The 23524-nt window shown below is 40.6% G+C and overlaps 2 protein-coding genes across 2 annotated transcripts in view; one reads left to right on the forward strand and one right to left on the reverse strand.

Annotated features, from left to right (window-relative positions):
- The window catches only part of MCM9 (minichromosome maintenance 9 homologous recombination repair factor), a 46699-nt gene that overhangs the window by 17830 nt on the left and 5345 nt on the right, over nt 1–23524 (forward strand). The window contains exons 7-10 of the mRNA XM_058801926.1: nt 15619–15793; nt 18015–18217; nt 19260–19463; nt 20955–21037. Coding sequence (XP_058657909.1) covers nt 15619–15793; nt 18015–18217; nt 19260–19463; nt 20955–21037 — 665 coding nt within the window. The remainder of the gene's footprint in view (nt 1–15618; nt 15794–18014; nt 18218–19259; nt 19464–20954; nt 21038–23524) is intronic.
- On the reverse strand, nt 1725–12450 carry ASF1A (anti-silencing function 1A histone chaperone). The gene is made up of 4 exons (XM_058801927.1): nt 12170–12450; nt 8557–8672; nt 3983–4159; nt 1725–2107 (listed from the first exon to the last, which is right to left on the reverse strand). The coding sequence occupies exons 1-4, from the start codon at nt 12276–12278 to the stop codon at nt 1895–1897; spliced, it is 615 nt and encodes a 204-aa protein (XP_058657910.1). The 5' UTR covers nt 12279–12450; the 3' UTR covers nt 1725–1894.

Here is a 23524-nt window from a genome sequence, read left to right on the forward strand (position 1 = left end):
TCAACAGATAACTAAGTTATTTACATGCTTACATTTATGAGCTATCCTAAATAGATTTATAAATAGAACATAAAGTGCATGAGAAATCTCAAAATGTCACTGCAGGCCTAAAACTTGCACTATAATTGAAAATCAAAGATAAAGTTCATGGAATTTCAGCCCTCAAGTGAAGTAAATGCTAGTTCACAGAACCAGTTGTGTTAAGTCCTACCAATGAGTGTTAATATTTTTAGATTTTTGGTTATCACTTTAAACAATTAGATATTGTTGAGAGCACATATTAGAACTAGGCCTCCAAAGATTAATGGATTTCATTAATTCATTCATCCACCCTAGATGCGTACTGCTGAGTTTCCATACACGAAAAACATTCAGATCAGGTCACTCCTTTCCAGTTTCAAAACCACACATTTGAAATGCAGACAATTTCACTAATGATGTGGGAAGACAGAAGCTCTGTCTGGGACATCTTCATCCCATTAGAGAATGCAGAAAGAGAACAGCAAGCATTCTGTATTTAATTTAATACACTGTCAATCATCATGAAATCTGTCTTTTTTTGAAGGGCCCAGAACCTACAAAGGTTCATAATTTGAGCAGTGACTAGTAAATAGAACTATATTCCTCTAACCTGGCATGACAGATTACAATTTAAATGCACATACAGGCACAGTAAATATAAATAAGGCTAATGAGGATTGGAAGGAATAACTAAATTCTTAAGTGTCATAATAATGGTTTAAGTCTTGACAGGTTACTGCTTAGTTCCTTTCATCTTCAAGGATGCCTCAGGTAATAGGGATGTCTCACTGCAAAAGCTTCAAGGCAAAGTAATGTATTCTTGAGTGTCTTGTGCCTGCCACAACAGGGTTCATACCAGTAAATGGGATTGCCTTAAAGGCTAGAGAGAAAACAGAGAAGTTTAAAATTCCATGTGTTTCAAAAAAAATGAAAGAAAACACCCAAACTCCTTACTACTACTGAAAAAGACTACAATAAAGCATGCCTGAAAACAAACACACTAACCAGTAGTAATCCATAATAATCTTACAGAAGAACATATTTGGGATATTCACACTATTTCTTTTGAGGCTTAGAATCTTCCAGTAATTGCTTGCATCCTTTCAACCACCTGTGTATGCTATTAGGGTTCCTGAAAAAGGGCTCTGTCCTGAGGTACCCACCCCAATTCACATGAAACACTGTCCTGAACAAAACCACAGTTTGACTAAACAGCAGCAGCAAGAGATTAAAAAAAAAAAAATCCTAAAATCCAAGATAGCAGATGGTAAATTGCAAATTGCAGGCATTAAGTAACAAGTATGTGTCTTGAAAGGAAAAGTAGCTTGCACCTAAAATTATACTGTGCTGTCTGCTTTCAGAGCAAAAGGACATTTTTGGACTTTGTTATTAAGAGATAGTTACTTTCTTTGCACTTCATCTAATGACAATTTTGTTCTTAAGATGCTATTAAAGGGCACTTTATATTTGGCAATCTGGATAGCAGAGACGAGGACATGGCACTATTCCTTCATTTTGCCTGAATGTTTTAACTTTTAAATTTTTTTTAGCTTTTAATAGTGCTTACAAAGTAAGGGGGGAGGGGAGAGAATACATATACTTTAATCAGGTTTGGTTTAGACCACATAGAATAACACATTAGAAAAAAAAGGCAATTACTTAAAAATAGTTGTATTTATATTTCACAATCTGCTCAAATACTGTTTGTTTGTTGGGTTTTTTCTGGTTTTTTTTTTTTTTTATAAACTTTCTACAGGATGTTTTAAAACAAGTTCTTCACATTGCTTCAACTATGTACTTATGGAATTTGAGGGATAGTTCTGGTTGTTTTTACAGTTTAACACATATACAGTACCAAAAGGATGGTGGTTAGTCACATGCAGTCCATATGAGATTCTAACATAACATTTAGTGAATTTTCTGATGTTGACCACCCCTTTGATGCTGAAGGTAATGCATCTGTGGAAAGCAAGGACTGTAGATTTGGGTTACTGCTCTCTGCATCTTCCAGTTTTTCAGTGTTGTCCTCCCAATTAATGTGGAATCTTGTGACTCTGGGATTAGATGCCAAAATATTCCTTTGAAGCTGGGAAAGAAGAAAATATATGGATTGTAATGTGCACATCTAAAACTGGAGTTCATATGCATATAGATTTTTTTCCTTTTAGTCCCTATAGCCTTGTTTGCTTAACAGTTTGTTTAAAAAGGGAATTCACATCAATGTGAATCTATAGCTACTACCTATGGATCAGAAATGTGCTTACAGTACACCACTTATTATTTTCCCTAATATTCTCCTCAGCAAAATAACCACTTTCTCAAGAGTGTTTTAACTGTTCTGCAAGGTCAAGGCTGTGAAAGAGATCCACAAGTAAACTGCAAGTGTTTATTATTTTATCCAGCTTTTAGTAAAGCAAATAACTTGTACCCCCACAAGGATTTTGCAAACCACAGTACTTGATCAAATTTTGCATCAACTTTATGGTATTTGCAATACCTATCAATTCCATCAACTTCTCATCTTCATTTAAAAGTACAACCTTATCCTTAAACTACCAAACTTCAGACTGATTTCACTAAGAGGATTTATCAACTAAAGTTTTAAAATAAAAACATTTATATTTGGAAAATACTAACACTGTGGCAGTGGACATGATTAGTCATTTATCTTATTCTCATGGCTGGCCTTCATTTTCTTTTGAAAACATGTGGAATTTGTTTATGTATCCAGCAAAAAAAAAAAAAAAAAAAAAAAAAGCTGATTTTTTTCCTTATTTTGAAAAGGGGTGAAAGAGTATATATTGTTACCTGGAGGATGGCAACTTAGAGCCAATGGACACTCACTATGGTATTTCAGACTGATGACAGGAAAGGTTTGCTTTGTCCATTTTATTCTCCAAGAAAGTATACTCTCATTAAGTATTTCCTGACCCTTTACACTAACTAAAAAGACTACTTATTTTTTAGAAGCTGGTAGAGCTTATTGCCTAATAATTAATCAATCACTTTAATAACCTTCTACTTGTACACTTCCATTTTTTCCCCAAGTCACATTAAGTACTCTATACAAACATATGATAGCTTGTGCTGTTCTCTTCCATAGCAGCAAAGCTAGCTTTTTATATACACAGAGAATTAAGATAAGTACTTGTAGGCATTCTAAATTCAAGCATTTAAAGGGAGTCACCATTTTGGCATTGGCAACCAACATAACAAATAAGTTATGTTTTAAGTGAAAGAAATAAAGAAGAAAGGAACATATATCAAGTTTAAGAATCCTCAAACTTTACTGTAATTTTCAGTAATTTTTTTTAGTACCTGATCACTGAAAATATAGTTAAACATAGAAAAACATACTATTTCATTTCATCTTTTAACTCTAGTCCTGGTTTAATTATTACCATGAAGGATATATGCTTTTATAACTTTATCTGCATATTTCCTTTGTAAAATTAGACATTTATCAGATAATGATCCAACCAGGCTACCCATGTTCTCTCATTTTACACTTATTTTGTTCCTCAGTTTGTTTGTTACAGTTTTGCAGAAACTGTAGCTCTGACAGCTGAGTAACAACTGTAGTAAATAAATATCTACAACTTAGTTCCAGGTTGCTGGACTTAGAAAAAACATTATGATGGTTGATGGGCTTAGAAAAACATGTTTTTCTGAAGAACACAGCCATTTTATAAACAGCAGTGCAGGTGGGAATAAATCCAATGGTTTATTTCACAGTCAGTGTGAAAGTACAGCCAAGTCTTCAGGATGGTGGAAATTTTTGATAGTCTCTCAGTATTCACTAAATTTATGACACTTGTAGTCTGTCCCCCCAAGTATTTTCCATTATTTGATGCCTCATTCCATGCACTTAATGAAACCACTTGGGGCTTAGGTCTGTTTCTTAAACACCTTTTTCTATAAGCATACCTCTGACACATGACTAAAACAAAACATGCCTTACCTTAGAAAAATCTGGCTTTACTGGTGGATTCTCTCTCAGTTCTGTTTCAGTGTATTCATTGTTTACATAGTAGCCGACTCTAATAAATTCTTGACCTCGGTAAGTGCATGTAATTAGCACAACTGTTACACCTACTGCATCTGCATCTGGAATAAGCCCTGGGTTAGGTGCATCAGCCTGAATGTGAAAGGGAAAGATAAATTAAAATTGATAGCACATGCCTACCTAGCAGGGGACTCTCAAGTAGTGTGTTTCAGCAGCTAAGTAGTGACTATATTTAAAATTGTTCAAGTTAACCAGAAAATATACTGCTTTCACAACATCAACTCTAGATTTAGAACACCATCCTCCAACGACAGAATTGGAATACAGTAAAATTGTTTGCTGACATTTCTCACGGGCAAATGGCCAAGTTTGATCCAAAACTCCTTTTAAATATATGATCAGCTGAACCACTGTTCACACAGGGCTACCAACATCACTCCAGTTCTACAGTGCCACAGTTCTCCAGCCCATCTTGATAATTGATTAGAGCAAGATTTTCTCATACACCCTCAAGGTTGAACTGGTCTGTATGTGTGCTCTTAAGAAGACTATATCCTTAAAACTACAGACTGCAAATTATAGTTCAGCAAGAAAAGGGATGGGCTATGGTAAGGTTTGAGCTGTTCCACAGATTTCTAGGAAAGGAATCTGACTTCATTCCTAATACCCATATTCATTAAAATTTATGCAGTTAACTGCATCATCTCTTCAAGACACCTGAACACTTTCTACCAGTATGCAAACCTAATTACTATGCAACTGATACAATCTTCCTCAGTGTCCTTACTTACCATGGCTCTGCAGTTACTTATCAATAAAATTTGCCTCATAAAATGTGGCTCACATCAGTCCCTTAAAATGCCTCCTAACTGCCACATCTCTTGATAAAATGTGATGCCTGATTCTGCGGCAGGATTTAAAGTAACAGCAATACAGGCACAGTACAACAGCTTCATATTTACAATTCCACATGAAGATCTGAAGTCAACAGTAAACACCCATGTGAGAACAAGCTGGTATTAGTAACGTGTGTTCAGATGGTTTGGGTGTAACAAACCTTGCCTAATGACAGAGGATGAATGGAATTAATGCCTGTTGTCCCTCTCATTCCTACTTTTCTATAGTATTTATATGCTTCAGCATGGTGAGATTTGGGAGCTGCTGCTCATGCAGCATTGGCATCTAATCTTTGCCACTTCAATTTTAAGCCTTCAAACCAGTCTAGCTTTTTGTGAGAAGCTGTAGGCACTTTGCACAAGAATTAGATGAGTCAGACCTCTCAGGTAGAAATACACCCAAGGGAGGAGAAGAAACCAGGGAATCAGGTACAACTCCTCTTCCTCCAGCCCTGAAGGAAATAGAAAATGACTGAATGGCTTTACAACTAGCATAGGGGAATGGAAAAGATGGCCAAGAAACAGAAAAAATGCAGAAGCTTGAGGAAATCACAAGAACTGCCAATACAGTTTACTCATTACTTTAACTCAGTAGTCTTGTTTTAACAGTGCTCTGAGCTATCTGATCACTTTAAATTCCACAGTAATGGGCAACAGAAGAACCATATTCTGTTTAACTCCCCATTAAACTTAACTTCCATTCTGATGTAGGATATTAGTCTTCCAGGTTCCCTCTGTCATTTTCTGTCTTGTAATATCCTATGACACAGTTCTGAACCCAAGGAAATACTCTGTTCTAATTCTACTAATCTCTCAAGCATCGTTTTGCTGCATGAAAAAGACACTGAAGAATGTTTAAAACAGTTTTTTCAGATTTTCAACTTCCTGGTTTTGTCAAACTCCTTAATTACTCAGGAACCAAACATCATACACAGATGGCAGAAAAAAAGAGCTTGGTACGACCAATTGATAAATAAGCAGATTACCTGCAAACATATATTTTGGTGGGCAGAGACAGTAGATTAATTTTTGCATAAAAATCACTGTCTTAATATGCCATAATTATGCTATAAATTACCCAAGAATTTGATGAAATCAGCCCACATGTTGCCTTGAATCTTGCTTTTCCACATGATATTTATTCTCATAGCTATTGCTTCAGAGTAGGTAGCAAAGGTTATATGTGCACTTAAGGATAGTAAATTATTTATGTGCTTATATGCTCAAAAAAGTTTCTGTGATTTTATTACAAATTCCCAAGAGAATTGAGAAGGAATCAGGTTTCATTGTGTGTATCTTGGGATTTAGAAACAAACAGGCCAAACTGTGGGCCTTTACTATTGAAACCCTTTTAAAGGTAATGTTTTGGGGGTTTAAACAAAAAGCTGCTTTTCCAAGTCTGAAAAGCACATTAATTGTCCATCTTTCTGTAAAGCTCAATTCCCAACTTTTCACATCATTTTTTCATCTAAGGTATTTCTGTCATCCTTAGTAATGTATCTATGTGGTACTCCATTTTAGTTGCTATTTCAGCCATTTTCCTATCTAGAAGAATCTACAACAGATTATCTGAAAATTTTATACTCCTCTGCAAAGGTCCTTTCCTTATGCTATTCCCCATGAACACAATCTCTTTTCTTTGTGTCACATGCCTCCTGCAGTTCTGTGCTTTGCCCTGTTCTTGCCTTCCCTTGTTTTCTCCGTATCCCAGGCTGCTTCAGCTTGGTTAATAAAATTGCTTCAGTCATCAGCAAAGGCTTGCAGCACTTTGGGTTTTGGTGGTTTCCTGTGTACACATGTGCTGAGTCCTACCCTCACCTGAAATCCAGAGCCTTTGAAGTGTAATATACTCAGATCCAACTGTACTTCCGTAAGAAATAAAAAGTATATTTTAACAGATGGAATCTCTCAAAGCAGGACCTACTCCAATCTAAGCAAAATCTCTACACATCTCCTGATTTAGCTGTAGTGTCATTTATAACCACAATACAATTACTGAGTCCATTCTACAGAAACTGCAAGACCAGTAAATTTAATTTGAGACCTGCCTAATCATACAGCCAAAATGTGCCTTTTTTAGGCACCTGCTTCTTGCTCCTTTCCTATCACCATCAACAAGGAATCTTTGGACCTTTGATTGAGAACAGTGCATCTTCAAATTAGAAATGTAAATGCCAGCTGATTTTCCACCATACAAACACAAGGTAGCCCCTCTGAGAGCCATAGAGGATCACCTATTTCGGACCAATTAATGCCATAAGCTATAATGGCTTGATAATGGAAAAACTGTTAATAAATGATGCATTTGTTACACATCTGCTTTATTTGTAGTGTGGAAAAATTAGGCCTGGCTCCAAAACCAAACAGAAATGTTTCAACACTGATTTGGGTGGTTAATAAATGCTGCAACACCCAGTCTAATCCTATTCCTTAAGCCTGTTCTTTAAGGAAAAAACCAAAACAAAAAGGCCCAGAATCAACAAACCAACAAATACCCTCAAAATGCCAAATAAACTACCCTTCCTGCAACTTACAGGATTAATCAGGATTGCCTCACAAATGTTGGTATTATTTTAAACCAGTTACAGCAGCCATGAGAAATAAGGGAGCCAGCACTTCACTGTTCTTTAATGCTCATACTTCAGCATGCGTTTGCCATTAGTTAAGTGAATGTAGACTATTTGGGAAAATAGCAGAGTTCTTATACAATAATATGTACTCAGTTTCTATCTGATTTTTTATCCAATGGATTTTGCTGTCAGTTTACAAAAAATATAGTACTTCATAGAGAAAATGAGTTTCAATAAAAATTACAGTTTTGAATAAATAGACTAACAAAAACACCCCACCACCACAAAAGAAGTTATCCCAAACAAAAGAAAGCTTCTGTAAGAATTCAGGCAAGTCCACTTGAGGTTTTTCCCCCTGCTTCTCACTGAATTAAAACAGAAACAAGTCTAGGCCACTAAGTCATCTTAGTGTTGCTCTTTCCCTATTTTCTTTTCTTTCGTTATTCCTTATAAACTTTTGGCATTAACAGCAGTATTTTATAGACTGTCACATGTTCTAGGTTATTTTTTTTGCAGTCTTGACCTACACACTTGTATACCTCCCATTTACCAGTGAATTTCTATCTTTATTTTAGAAATCACTGTATTTTGTTATGATTTAGCGTGCTTAGCCAAACATCACAGTTGACCATGTGTTCTGCCAAACAGAAACAAACATCTTGATTATTCCAGCTGAGTTTTTCAATTATTTTGTTGGTCTGATCCTCTGAAGGTGTTGTGTACATTAACCTAGTGCTCCTGATTGTCTGAAACTGCTACCAGCAGCAGAAGAGGTGTAAACCAGGCACCTGGCACTGCTGATTATGAACCAGAACTAAATTATCAGTAGCTATGGGAACTGTTCTTTTATCAGTTACTATTGATACCACAAATAAAAATATAACCAAGCAATATCAGAGGCAAGAAGTACAAGCTCAAGAACAGACTTTAAAGGAAGGTATATCATAGCTGAGGGGCTCACTGCAACATTTTTTCACCATTATTTTTCAAGTGCCTTTTAGTGTGACACAGTTATCCCCAATCAAATTAGCACAATTTTTAGAAAGGGTTAAATCAAACTTACCTGAAATACAAACATGTGTCTGCCTGCAGGAACAGGTCCAACTAAAACAGAGTCTAATACCTGATCATACTCTTCACTTTCAGCTGAACCCACATAAATTATTTTCCATTCCAAATCTGCATAAAAAAGAAGAAAAAAAAAAACAAACATTATTTGTCATCACAGTTAGGGGATATTCTGCTCTTGCCCATCTACAATTTTGCATAGCCTAAAATTACTTCTTGGCAACAAGCCTAAAATAACAAGGACCTGTCTTCATCAGAAAAATTTACTGATGCCTGACCTTCATGAAACAGATCCTCCCACTCTCTCTCTAGTCAGATGTACCACAGGAACCCCTCTATTTTCACAGTGAGGTTAATTTTCAAAGTTCATACAGAGAGCAGGACCCTTTTACTAACTGGGAGCTGTGTTGAGCATCTTCTCAAAGTCTGTCAGAATGGCTGCAGCAGAGGGATGATGCCTGTAAATCATCACATCCTTGAATACTGACTAACCTCCCAAAACCAAAATTCCCACCTTGCACATACACACCTCACAGCTTAAATTACACAGATCATGGAAAGTAGTTAATTGAGTAAGAAACCCACTGGGCAAGCTCCAGGCACACTAATTGTATGCCCTCCTTCCTTCATATGTCACTTGTGTTACCTGGGAAGTACATAAAAGTACATAAAATGGTGACAGCACGACTAGACCATATTCTTAAAGACAGTGATGACTGGATCTTATTTACATCTTCAAATTTAATTATAGACCAAAAAAAAAAATTTAAAAATCAGTGTAGCATTTTGCTTCTTAAAGGCATGCACTAAACCAACATTTATTACAAATCAGTGTTTTCTAACTCAGCCTCTTCCCCACAGATGTTTCAAAGTTGAAACTGCAAATTAACCCAAATTAGCTCTTCCTGGGTCAGCTTTTCACCTTCCCTTTTTAATTCAAAAACAGTATTATTCACACATCTGAAACTAATCTTGCAAGACAGATTTTGGGGTTATTGAAACAAAAGGGGAAAAAAAGAGACCACCATTACAAAAATCTATAACTAACACTTCTTAATTAAGCTGTGTTTCAGAACTGTACCTTAAAAACTTACATGGTGTGTTTCTTCTTTTCCCCCTGTGAACAATGCCCTGATTGCCTTTGCAAAAGCACAAACCTGTAAGCTGTTACATTAACTTGATTAGTACACTCGGCAAATCCAAAGGTCTGCCTCATGGTTTCTGGATGCAGGAATGGAATTTAAGCATAGAAAAAAAATTAGCACTTGAAACAGAACTTGACTGCTTTAAGATTGCAACTCTTTCCTCATTAGCGAATTCTTCTTGCTTATTTTGTTTACCATTAGTGCAGGTTTAACTATCATAAAAAACAGGGCTTGGGAAGGGATTTTACTCCTCTGTACAACACAGCAGTTTTCTAGGTACTGTATCAGAGGTTTTAGTTACCTTTTAAGCATGAAGTACTAGCTGTTGTCAGTATTGCAGGGTACTCACCCAGGATAATTAAGGGACTTTCTTGTCTTCATCTGAGGACAAATTACTACTTACAAGAAGTGAGGACTTTTAGGCTAAACTTCTTAAGACTACTACACCATCCTGTGCCATTATTCTAGGAGAACAATATATAACTTGTTCTAAACAACTCATAGTATTTAGTACTAAACATAGACTTTTTAAAAATAATTTTTAAATGTCATTTAAGTATGTTGATACAGAAAAAACACTTTAAGAAAGAGGGCTGAAGTTCATGAATTTAATTTTAGGATCAGTGTTGCAGAGCACAGGCTGAAAACAGCATCATAAACAGTTGTATTAGCAGAGGAAAGCTAAGGCACTGACTTTTTATCAAGTATACAATGGCTGTATTAAATCTTATTTTGAAATGTGAAAGATAGCAGCGCTCATCTCTAATTTATCCTATAGTCTTAACTTGCATGTTGGCGGGGGAAAGGAGCTGAGAATTCTGTATTGGACCATCTATAATTGTTCTCATCACGACTGTCGAGCGTTAACTTTAACCTAAGTCCTGAGTGTGAGGAGCACATCACATACAGCTGTGCACAAATGAAGGAAAAGCCTAACATATTGCACAGAGCCCCTGCCAGGGGCACTGCCACCTGCCACGGCAGCTGCCACGGAGGGGGTCCGGTGCTGCCCCTCGGATGGGCAGGCTGCCCGGAGAGATCCAGCCAGCAACGTGGCGGGGCATGGAGCACAGCTCCAGCCGCTGTGTCGGTCAGTTGCAGGAAGGCAGGAGACAGGCTGAGGAGGCCTAGAGGAAAGCCTGGCTCAGGCGAGACTTCCTCTGAAGTTCCCGCCACGGCGGCCGTCCCTCCCTCCCTCCCGCGCTGTCACCATCCCGCCGGCACGCACGAGTACGCGCTGCTGCAGAGGCAGGCGGGGTGAGGCGACTTAAGCCGCAGCGATAGCGAGCCTGCCATGGCACCTCAGTCAGGACAGCACTCTTCTGCTCAGCCCTGCCCTCGCCCCTCCGCCCACGGGGATCTCTGGCGAGCAGAGGGCGCTGGGCTCCGCCGAGTGCCGCCCGGGCAGTGAGTGTCCTCTCCCGCGCACATGCAGCCCGGCCGAGCGGCCTCCTCCCGCTCTCGGGGCAGCGGCCGCTCCCCGGCCCGCCGGCGGGCACGAGCGCCCCGCGCTCCCTCCCTCGCCCGGAGCCGTTCGAAATTCCCGCCAGCGGGGCGACGCGCGGCCTCTCGGGGCGCGTCCCGCGGCCGCCCGGGGGGCGGCGCTGCGGAGCGCGGCCGGGGCGAGGGCGGCTCGCGGCCCGCCCGACTCGGGGGGAAGGCGGGAGCGCGGCGGCGGCCCCGGCTCAGGACGGGGGTCCCCGTGGGGCGGCAAGGCCGGGGCCGTCCCCCACCCGCTGGCGGCCGCCGGTAACTTTCGAGTGACTTCCAAAAATAGTGGCAGGCGGGCGGCCCCCTCCCCCGCGGCGGGGGCTCCCGCAGCCAGCGCTCCCCTCCGAGCCGTGCCCCCGACCCCCGCGCACCTACCGCGGCTGCCTGCTGCCGGCATGCGGGGCCAGCCAGTCAGCCGCCCCTGCTTCCCACCGTGAATTTTTTCCTTTTTTTTTTTTTTTTTTTTTTTTCCCAGTATTAAAATGGAGCACGAGGCCATGGAAACGCATCCCCGCGGAGCGTTTTCCGCGCTCCGAATACGGCCGGGGCTAAACACGCAGCATCCCGTGTGCCCGCGGGGATGCGCGGCCGCCGAGCCCGGTTCAACCCTCCTGTCTCCCGCTCGCTCCCCCCACGCACACACAAAGCTGGCAACATGGCTACCTCCACTCTAACAAGTTCCTCGCAACTTGAGGCAGCTCGCCGTCTCGCCGATGGCGGGGAGAGGCGGCGGGCCCGGCTCGGCGCCCAGAGCGGGCGGACACCGCCAACTTTCCCCGGCGCCGGGCTCGGCGGGAGCGGCACATCCCCTCGCCCGGCCGGCACATCCCCTCGGCTCGGCACGGCGATGCGGCCGAGGTGGAGAGACTGTGAAATTGTAGGCGCAGGCCTGTGCAAAGTTTAAGCCTTAAATGCCCCGAGCTCGGAGCCCCGGGTTGCAAAATCCGTATCGGGGAGAAAAATTCTACTCACCTTCAGACAGGTCCTCTATGCACTCGAATGTGATTTCGAACTGGAAAGGATTGTAGAAAGGAGAAGGATTATCCAACACCACTACATTGTTCACCTGAACCTTTGCCATATTTTGGAAAAAAACACAAACAATAGGCAGAGCGTGTTAACGCCGCGCACCAAAGTCCTCCGTGCCGGGCTCCCGCACCGCACAAGCCCCCGCGCCGCTGCCCGAGCGAGGCTGCAGGGCGGCGACTTCCACAAACTTTTTTTTTTTTTTTTTTTTTTCGCCCCCCCTTTTATTTACACCGGGAACGCTCCACACTGTTCGCCGCTTTCCCTATTTCGCTCAACTACAGCCCATTCTGCCCCTGCTCGCCGCCAGCGCCCGCCCGGATTGGCCGCTCGCCGGGCGAGGGCCCTCCCTCCGCGGGCACGGCGGGCACCGAGCGCCGGCCAGAGCGGCCTCCGCGCGCGCCCGCCCCGCGCCGCCCCCGCCGCAGCGCCCCCGCCCGGCGCGCGCCGGCAACGGCCGCCAGCAACCGCCAACTGGCCGGGGGGCGGGGCCGAGCAGAGGGCAGGGCCGAGCAGGGGGCGAGGCCAGGGCGGGGGAGGATCCTGGCGGGCTTGAGGGAGGCGCGGAACATCTGCTTCTCTGATTTCCCGGAAAACGACTGGGAGCTTATCTCTTTTCTTCTTGTCTTATTATTTTTTTTTTTTCTGTGTGCATTGAAATCCAGGCAAGGGGGAAATCAGGAGGAAAGTTCTCACAACTAATCAGCTCTCCATTCATGACCAAGAGAACTCTACCTTAATTCGAAAACTGTTGCCTTGCAATGATTTTATTTAAAAGACAAAATTAAGTCCTAAGATGCAACTTTATTTCAATTGCTGGCATATATCTTATGGGACTGTGTTTATTCTGCTTACCACAATAACTTTTATTAAAATTTATAAGGTTTAGATTAATATATGGAAGACACATGTTTTGTCAGTGTATTGTATTTAAAGTTGTGACCCCTATGAGCTGGAGAAAGTAATTTCCTTTCAAAGTGTTCACCCTCTACAAGTTGTAAACAATGTAAGACCACATCCAGCTTGGAAAGTGCCCTAAGCTGAAAGTTGAGGCTGGAAGAATAGTATGGCAAAATGTCATTACTAAATTGGAACCATGGGTAGAACAGGGACAAAACGTAGTCTTTTCTCCATTCACTTTAGCCAAAATGTTAAAGAAGCGCTGTATCTCAACAAGACAAAAAACTGCAACTAGAGCTCATTTTATAGTTTTGTTTACCATAGTTATTAAAGGGAAGACTCAGTATTGTTTAAAAGAATCCTAAGTGGTTTTTTATATGCTAAGATTGTGCAGTATTGTATAAACAGCAACTGCAACGCTGGCAGCTTGGGAAGAGTGAAAAACTACTTTTAGTCCAGCGCTCATGATGAAATTGTTCCCAACACCTCCCAGAACAAGCACTTTTGCTGTCAGAATGCACAAAACAAGTCTAATCAAGTAGGAAGGTGCTTTCAGCATCCCCTAAGAAGAATGTGAAAGAAAGCAGTGATTCACTTACAGGCTAAACCATCTTGCCTGTGGGGCTCCACCATGTGTGCAGGAGCACTTTCAGTTTTGGGCCCATTTCAGCCCTTTGGGTTTTTGTTATGCTTTGTTTGTTGGGTTTTTATCTTCCTGTTTCTGTACTGATTGTGCTGGGTGCTGGTGGTATCCCGGGTGCCAGGAGCACCCCCAGCTCAGGGCAGTGGGGCTGGGCACTGGTGCCAGGCTCGTGAGCCCAAGCCTGCAGCCCACAGCGGGGACCTCTTGGCCACTAGCAAGGGATATCCATGCTGGGATAGAGGACCATGCTCTGTCTGGCTGGGATAGAGCCCCTGAGCACAGCAGCCTTGGATGGGGGGTGCCCCGGGGGGGACAGGCTGTCTGCAGGGCCCTGGGGGCTGCTGCTGGAGAGGCCACCCCAGAGGGGCTGTGCAGGGAGGCAAGCATGCCTGTCAGGAAGCCATCCCCTTCCTCTGTTTGTAGAAGGCTCATGTGCCCTGAAGTGCTACAAGACAGGACATTTTACCTGCACAGCAGCATTGCCGGTGAGAGGGCCCTGTGTGCAGTGCAGCAGGGGAGGCCATCTTGTGTGGCGGCAGGAGCCTGCAGCAGAGGCCATCTCATGGCTGCCATGCACAGAGTGACACTGCAGAGACAGTGACAGACACACAGCACTGCAGAGCCACTGATGTCCCTCACGGCTCGGGGGGAGAGCAGAAAGTGCCTGTGGCTCTAGGGGTGCACGTTGTGTACCCTCACCACAGAATATTCAGAAATAAATGCGCAGCCAGGCTCTCGTACTGCCTGGTACTCTGTGTTTCTGTAACTCTGCAGTGTGATTGATTGCCCATGGTGTTCGGCACACAGTCCAGGAAAACTAAGAAAGATTGGATGTAGTGGAGCAGATTCCTTATTAGAATTTGAAGTACATATTATGTCGTCAGGAAGCATTTAATTCCAGTAACTTTTTGCTGGTCATTTGCAAACAAATAGGTGCCGTGGTGGACCACACAGTTATAAGAACGTCTTTGCAGCCTTGAGCCAAATGGTGAAACAGGGGGAATTCTTGTTCAGATTTTCCCATAGAATTCCAGGAGATTTTAGGCTGGTTGCAGCTTGTCAACTACTAGGATATTTTGGGCTGAACACTGGAATGGAAAAGAAGGGCTAAAGATAGAGAGGAAGTGGGGAAATAGGGAATAGAAGGATTGGAGGTAGCTGCACATACTTGCTAATGAGTGGCCGTTTCCACAGTTATGCAGGGGTTTTGACTAGCTATCCACCCAGTGTTTTTTTATTTCTTCCTTTTCTTTTTTATTTCTTCTCCCATTTCATCCTTGGTCATCTTTGGATTTTCATTTTTTCTTAATGCTTAGAGGAAACCAAAAACTCATAAAGAAATTTAATTTCTTTAGTTTAAAGAAAGAATTTGGCTCCACTTTCTGGGGCCATGAGCTAAATGACAATTGAAATATTTTTTTTTCCAAGCTTTGCTTCGCAGCTCCAAAATTTCTGTCCATTTTAGTAGCTGATGTGTAGTAGGACCTGAATGGGTCTGTTCTATAATTTTGCAATCTTTGCCCCAATTTTCATTATGATCTGTCAGATCTAGTCTTTGTATGCTAATTCCTTTTGTTCATTTAACAAAGTTCTAAAACAAGTCACAATCCAAGCATGGGAAGCTTAGCAGAATCTGCTCCACAGCTCCAGGCTAACCCACCTCAGCACTAGTGGGATTGCTTGCTGGTAGCTGTAAAGTGAGTTAAATTACATGGTGGAAGTACATGATGGATCTTTCCTGCTGGTTTGCCCTCTGCCCATGGCTCAAGCCACTGTGCTGGGCCCCTTTCTTTCACTCAAATTTACTCCTGCATTTTAAGGGAGAGACTGACTGAAGTATTTGATTCTTCAGGTTTGACAGTGACTGCTGTGAAGGAATTTGGGGAGTGGAATTTGGAAGCTGGAGCACTGGTGCTTGCAGATGGAGGCCTCTGTTGCATTGATGAGTTCAACAGTATCAAGGAACATGACAGGACCAGTATCCATGAGGCAATGGAGCAACAAACCATCAGTGTTGCAAAGGCAGGGTAAGTGGCATGTTAGCACATGTGAGAAAACAACATGAGATTTTTCTCTTGTACTTACATGTTGGAGGGATGCTGATTAAACATATCTGTTCTCTTCAATGTATGCAATAGTTTTGTTGTCAACAATATTCCTAAACTGGACAAGTCAGCATTTCATAGGACAGTGCCCTAGACCAGGGGCTGCAAGCAATCAGAATAAATACATACCCTCTTCACTGCTGGGTTTTCAATCTACTGCTACAGGCCAGGGCACTTTTCTACAAAGACTTTGCGTCTTTTTTCTTGCCCTTTGTTGCAAGTGGTTGAATAATCCTATGTGAAATGAGAAGCTTTGTGACTTTTTTTGTTGCAACTCAGAAAGTGGGGCTTTGTTTTTCCAAAATCACAAAATCACAGAGTCATTAAGTTTGGAAAAGACCTCAAAGTTCATCAACTCCAGCCTATGACTGATCACCACCTTGTCAACTAGACCATGGCACTAAGTGCCATGTCCAGTCAATTCTTGAGCACCTTCAGGGATGATGACTCCACCCCCTCACTGGGCAGCCACTTTTTCAGTGAAGAAATTCTTCCTGATGTCCAACCTGAACCTCTCCTGGCACAGCTTGAGGCTATGTCCTCCTGTCCTCTAAAATCCGGCAATATTGCTTGGTAACCAAAGCACATCAGGAGATTTTCAGGCTGCTGAATTTTGTAAACTGGGTATGGCATAACTATAAACTCCTGGTAACTTTAAGTTCCTCCCTTTCTTTTTTCAAAGTGGTGTGTGTTCAAATTTTTTATCTCCCCCACTACCCCCGCCCACCACTTGGATCTTTGAGCTCATATTTCAATTTGTCAGTCATATGCAGCTCTTATTCAGGCCCAAATGATTTCCTGGCTGGTATTTCTGAAATCTCTGCTACTTAAAAGGCATCACCTTTTCCACATTCCTTCTCATCACCTTCCACTCAGCTCTTGCTCCAGTCACATCTTGGCTCCTCTAAGTGATCATATCCTTCCCTTATTGTGAGCATCTCCATCCTCTTCATCAGACAGCAGACAAATAATCACATAATATTCTGAGCTGAAAGGAACTCACAAGAATAATCAAATCCAATTCTTAAGTGAATGGCCTGTGTGGGGATTAAACCCACAACTTTGGTGTTTTTAGCACCCTGCTCTTACCAACTGAGCTAATCTCAGGGTAATGTTGCTCTCACCTGGGTAACTACCAGCCTTTGCCAGCTGGGCACAAATGCTTGGGATCAATATGGTCTTGTATCCTTAGTGAGACAGGGACATATTTAAGCTGAGTTCCTTGTTGCAGTTGTTTGGATATGATAGACCCAAACACAGTTTGTTAACTTACACATAGATGCCCAGTTGCTCACTTTTAAGGACTACATATAATGAGGATTTTTTTAATAGTAACTTAGCACACATAGGTTAAGCACCTTGTTAATTTAGGACTTATTCTGGTGCATGGGAGAATAAGTTTTTTTTCCTGTTGGGTATAAGCCAGTGGAAGATCTGTGGTCCTTCCTCCCAGTTACAGAAGAACTTTGGACGTGAGGCAGCAGTTACTCAGGAGCTGGCTAGAAATATCTCAGTGACAAACCAAAGTTAGAATGCTTCTACTGCTGCCTTACCCAAAAGGAGTGCATTTGGACTACTAGAGTAAAAATAATCTCTCCCCACATCTACAAGCACATGCTAGGAGATCATGGTTAAGAGTGGAAAATGGCTGTTTCAGTTGGTATGGCTGCCATCACTGCTAACTTGGATTCATATTCTTGTTTATACACAGGAACAAAACATACATTCATGTCACATTTTATTTTGCTGTCTTAAAATATGAATTAAGCAAAAGTGTTGCTTCCCAGCATTCAAAAGTGTTAGTATATTGTACAATCCTGCAATGCAATATTTATTTCTGAAAAGTAGTGTTGGTTTTCACTATTTAAGGATCTAGCTGTACACAGAGATTATTTGTGGCAATGTTGGTTGGTGCCTTTTGGTATCCAGATCACTGTCTGTCTAGTTGCTATTCTCTGACTGAAAAGTGCTGTACATATAATAAATATTAATACAATAATTGTGTACATTGTTTAGCTCTTATGGTCTTTCAAGATAAGATGGGCTCTTTATGGGATAAAACCACAAAAGTTTTTAAAAGCTTTGGAATCCTTTTCCCTCTCCAATTTAATTCAACCATAATGTTCACCATACCTTTCTCTAGCTTGGTGTGCAAGCTTAGCACGAGGACAACCATCCTGGCAGCAACAAACCCTAAAGGCCATTATGACCCCAATGAGTCTGTCTCTGTCAACATAGCTCTTGGCAGTCCCCTGCTGAGCAGATTTGACCTGGTTTTAGTATTGTTAGATACAAAGAATGAGGAATGGGACCACATAATTTCATCCTTTATCTTGCAAAATAAAGGTAAGAGTAGTCTTTTTAAATCAGAAGGCTGGGTTGGGGTTTTTGTGGAGTGTTTTGGTTTTTTTTTTTTTGGTTGGTTGGTTTCTGCTTTTGTTGCTTGTTTATTTGGAGTTTTTTTTGTTTGTTTGTTTGTTTTTTTCTCCATTTTTTAGTTTGCTATTCTTGAATCTTTCAAATTAATCAGTGTTTTTATTTTTGTCATGGTGGTTTTCTGCTGTATGGTTGTTCTTCAAGTAGATCACTAATTAATTAAGAGGGGTGAGCTGAGAACCCTCTACTTTTACTCTGGGATCATTTAGAAGAGATTTCAGCCCAGGCTGCTCAGTAAGTGGATTGTTTCCATCTCAGACCTTTACAGTGTTTGATCTGCAGGTCCTACATGCCTTGCAATTGTACTATTAATCAGAAACTTGATTCAGGCAGAATAGCTCAGAGATGCATGTGCTGCAGGGCCCAAAGAATGAGCAATACCATTCCCCATGTGGAGCTTTGTGCTCTGGAATGACGGAAGGCAGTGTGATTTGATTCTGACCAGCCCCTTCCCCATCCACATCATGGAACATGGCTTCAGTCCCCTTTACAGAAGAAGTGGTTAGAGGGAGCTTCTTCAGCTAGCTTCCTTTCCTTTCCAAAATGTTTCCCTACAAAAAAGGTTCAGAATATGGCAGGTAGCTCTTGGCTCCAACAGAGTAGGTAAAACAGCCAGAGGATGTGCATACACTCATGTAGCATCTTTCATTTTAAGGAGCTCCTGAGCACTTGGCACTGCCTGTACCATATGGTGGGCAGTGAGGCTGACAGCAGTTCTCTAGAAATTACTGGAGGCTTTACTGTGGATTTTGATAGGGGAGGGATCGGGTGGTGTGTAAAATTCTGCACTGGAATCTGACCAAGTCCTTGAGGACTGGTGTACAGACAGCCAGTGTGCCCCAAAAGTACAGTAATGTATTTTTCATAGTCAGCTGTCTGTTTAGCAGGAGTTCTTAGGAAGAAGCTTGATACCTGTTGTTATAGAATTACTGACAAGGGTGTTGTAATGCAGGCTGCCCAAGCAAATCAGAGAAGCTGTGGAGCATGGAAAGGATGAAGACCTACTTCTGCCTTATAAAAAGCATACAGCCAAAATTGTCTGACGAGAGCAACCTGATCCTTGTTCGCTACTATCAGATGCAGCGTCAGAGTGACTGCAGGAACGCTGCCCGCACCACCATCCGCCTGCTGGAGAGCCTGATACGCCTTGCAGAAGGTAAGGCCTTGGCATTTCTATTTTTAGGCTAACAATTAACCTTTATGAAAGGAATAGAACAGTATAATTATAGCCAGTAAGCAGAGCAGCAGCTTTTCCGTGGAGGTAGGGAGAGGTGATTCTTGTATGATTTTGTTTTATCCTCCTCATCTAAAGAACCTCGGGGTTGGAGATTTTGAGTGTGAGAAAGGATGTTTCATTTAGACTGTCAAAACCAGTTTTAATTTTGACATTCTCATGTATATAATAAATATTAAAACCTCTGGAAGAAGTCACATTGAAGAGAAAAATCTCAGAAATTATGTGTCTTTATGAGAGGGAATCTCAGGATTTACTTGTTGTATTTGAGGCAAATATTTGCTTCTGCTCTGAAATTAATATAACAAAATAAGCATTTTTTATAAGTATTAATAATCCTGAAATTAATATCACATAAAAGATAACATAATTTTTGTTTCCTGAAGTATTAGTTGTCAAGCCCATATTTTGCCATACAATTCTAAAATTTCCAACTCTGAGTTCAAGTCATATTTCATTTATAAAAAATTAATTCGAAGGAAGCCATAAGTCTATGCTTATTTTATTTTGTAAAATGGTTTCATTTTATAAAATGGCATCTCAATATTTTCAGGATGAATTTAAAAGGATGTTTATTTTGTATAGCAAGCATAAATGGAAGTGTAGCGCCTCCTACCTTAGATATTTGTGTTTTGTTCTCTATTTTGAGGGAAATACATTCTCCATTAAAGTAAAAGACATTCCTAATTTTTCAAGATTCACATGTAATTTTCCCATTCAGTGTTTCTTCCCTTCTTATCAGTTCATGAGATTGGGGCTTTTAGTAGGATTTTGTTCTTTCAAAGTATTATTTAAATGGTATTAATTAACCTGTCTGTTTCTATTGCTGAATAAGAACTGAGTGTGCTTCCATGGCCAATTAGGAAAAAGGCTTCATGTGGCAAGTTATTTGCATTATAAATCTTTACAAAAATCACTTTTATTCTGCTTAAGGAAGACAGAGAATGAAGAAAAAAATAACGCTATTGTAGATAAAAGCATTTTAAATAATACCAAATCTCTGACACAGACCAGGTAGAAGAATAAATTTTTTTCTGACCTGCGATGAAAGTTTGACCTTATTTTTCACTCTATGGGGATCGCATACACCTATGTTGATAAGGTTGTTTCATATCACACCTGTGTGATATCCAGCCCTTTACATATTTTAACTGCAGAATTTTAAGCATCTTTATTCTGTCACTGTAACTGCAATTTGAAAATTATACCCCATTGTTCACTAGAAAAATAAATCCTTCCAGTTTCTGTTGAAACTGACATTGAAATCAAAATCATTGTATTTATTTTTAAGTTATGCCCATGCATGAGTGTTTGAGGGCTGAAGAAATTTGAATATCTTGTTCCTTGTATTAAAAAAAACCAAAAAATTGTTTTTTGACTTTGGTAACACTTGCACCCATTTATGTTTGATAGCTCATGCCCGGTTGATGTTTAGGGATACTGTGACTTTGGAAGATGCTGTAACTGTAGTGTCAGTGATGGAATCTTCTATGCAGGTAAGGTTTCCTGAAGACATTGCCATTGCTGCAATACCACATTTAAGGGATTGAGTTTTACATGTAGACATGTGCCAGCTCCCTTCTTCTCTTTGGAAAGGATTTTATGGATTCATGCAAAGTAGGCAATCAGAGACCTTGACAAGTCTTTTTTAGTTCATCTTGATTGTTAAAATCCTTAAACAGAGATTATACTGAAAAATCTGGGTTAGGATAAGGGCCTGCTACCCTTTTTCTAGGCTATGCAGTCTAAGTGAAGTTTTGGCACACTGTTGGCTTTTGGTTCTAAAGACATTTTAAAGACATTTTGAGGCAGAAATTGTGTATATATCACTGTGTTTAATAGCCTCTGATAGGTTTTACTCCATGATCTTATATAGTCACTCATTAATTAGGTATGAGACAACCAAATCATTCTTTGGAGCAAGTTTAAACAGTTTCCTAGACTTACAATTTATTTTGCCATTAAATAATTTTAAACTATTTTGGTAATAATAGTAAAACTCAGAACACTTAGAAGACAAATTTTATTCTTAGAAACCTTAAAATTCCAAAATTTTGGTTGGTCTGTAAATCATGCATTCCAGTTATCACATGGATTTATGTAATGTTTCTATGCAAAAGGGCATTGAAAAAATGTAAAGGGTTAGATTTTAGTTTACTGCAATATTGTTATTAGGATGTTGAAAAAGCAGCACATTTAGAATTAGTAAAAGAAACGTGAATCTGAAGAAGGGGTTTTTTTAGTAGAAATATGGAAAATGATATGGAGACTATTACTTCAGACAGAATATTTTTTAAATAAATAAATCTTCAGGTTTTGGAGTAGGAAAAAAAATTACTATAAGCAGATTATCCAAAGTTTTATATGGGGGTTTTTAGCATATCTGAAATGTTTGTGTTTGGCTCTGGCAGAGATGGTGTTCTCCTCTACTCAGCTGACTGATCCAAAATGGCATTTCCTATATTCCTCTATAGGTTGATTTGAATATTTTCAAATTAAAACAGTTTTACAGAGCGCCTATTAGTTTGATAGGCCAGAAAGACCTTTGTGGAAGTAGATATTCTCCTTTTTTTGAGACAAAGCTCTTCAGGATAGATGCACAAGTCATGGCAGGTAGGCACTTGTGATCTCCCCTTTCCTTTCAGTGAGGGTTGAGAGATAATTGCAGTTTGTGCCACAGATAATCTATTGCACAACGTTACAAATGGAATTTATCTCAAAAATACTACAGGGCCTGACCTTATTAAGTAGGAAAATTATTTCACTGTCTGCTGCACTTCATCTTGCACTGTTTTGAAGAACTCAGCTTTTCAATGACAGCACTGCATCAAAGTTAAAATATGAAGCTGTTGAAACTGCAGAAGATACCACATTAGTCTTCATTAGCTGTAATTAAACCTGTAATTAACTGGATGGAAAATTGACGGGACAGTGGTTTCAAATTAATATGGTTTTGAATATAAGAACTCTGCAATACTGATTTTTTTTTTTTTTGGTAACAGATCAAAAAGGGAAACTTATGTATATAATAAAAATAATAATAATGAATGTATCCCCTGTGTGTCTCTCTACCTGATCAGGACAGGTGAATGTAAAAGAATTGTTTCAACTGTGGGTCACTGTTTCATTTTTATACTGTCTTGCCCTTGAGGGCTGCAGGTTGACCTGGGCAGGTTGAACCCACTGCATGGTGTAACAAGTTTTTGTCTAATAAGAGTCAGTGAGAAATTTGCCTGAATTATGACTGCAGAAGATTACCTGGCGGTATTTGGTATGCTTACCATCTTTGCTCCGCTCTTAGCTTCTGAAGAGCAAGTAGGCAAACATGTTCATTTTTGCTAGGAAAATGCAAATTTGAGATTTGCTATTTAAGGTCAGATTTTACTTTCCTTCTGATAAGTATGAAAAATCACTCAAGTAGTTTATTTTTGAAGGAAGTTGTTTATTTGTTTTATTTAAAAAATATAGAAGTAGCATGCAAAATTTATTTTCAAAAACAGATTCCTCCTCTGGAAAAAAAAACCCACAACATTTTGTACAGATGCATCCTTTGTTTGTTGATTAATTGTCAGTCTCTAGAATGAAGTTGTAAATGAGGAAGTGCCAGTGTCATTCTGGAAGGACTGGCTGCCACCTTTTAGCTCAGCAAACTCCCTCTTTGCCACTGTCTTTGCAACTTCTACAATAAGTCATGTTCTTGCCAGTATAAAATTGAAGTTCACAATTCTTCTGTGACTGGGTATTTCTTGTGAGCTCTCTTGGGAAGGAAGACTATCACATTTTTATCATCAACCAAATTCATTGGAGTTTTTTGTTTTGTTTTGCCCTCTAATTCACCTTTATATTTCTCTTTCCTACTTTGTTTTTGTGAGCATATTCCAAACCCCCTGGCTTGATCGTTTCTTTGCCTCATTTTCTATTGTTGGCATCATCTCCCTCCTTCTCTTGGTCATGTTTCCATCTTTGGTTTATTCTCTTACCAA

This window comes from Ammospiza caudacuta, chromosome 3, assembly GCF_027887145.1.
Source record: "Ammospiza caudacuta isolate bAmmCau1 chromosome 3, bAmmCau1.pri, whole genome shotgun sequence".
In the NCBI taxonomy this organism is placed as follows: domain Eukaryota; kingdom Metazoa; phylum Chordata; class Aves; order Passeriformes; family Passerellidae; genus Ammospiza; species Ammospiza caudacuta.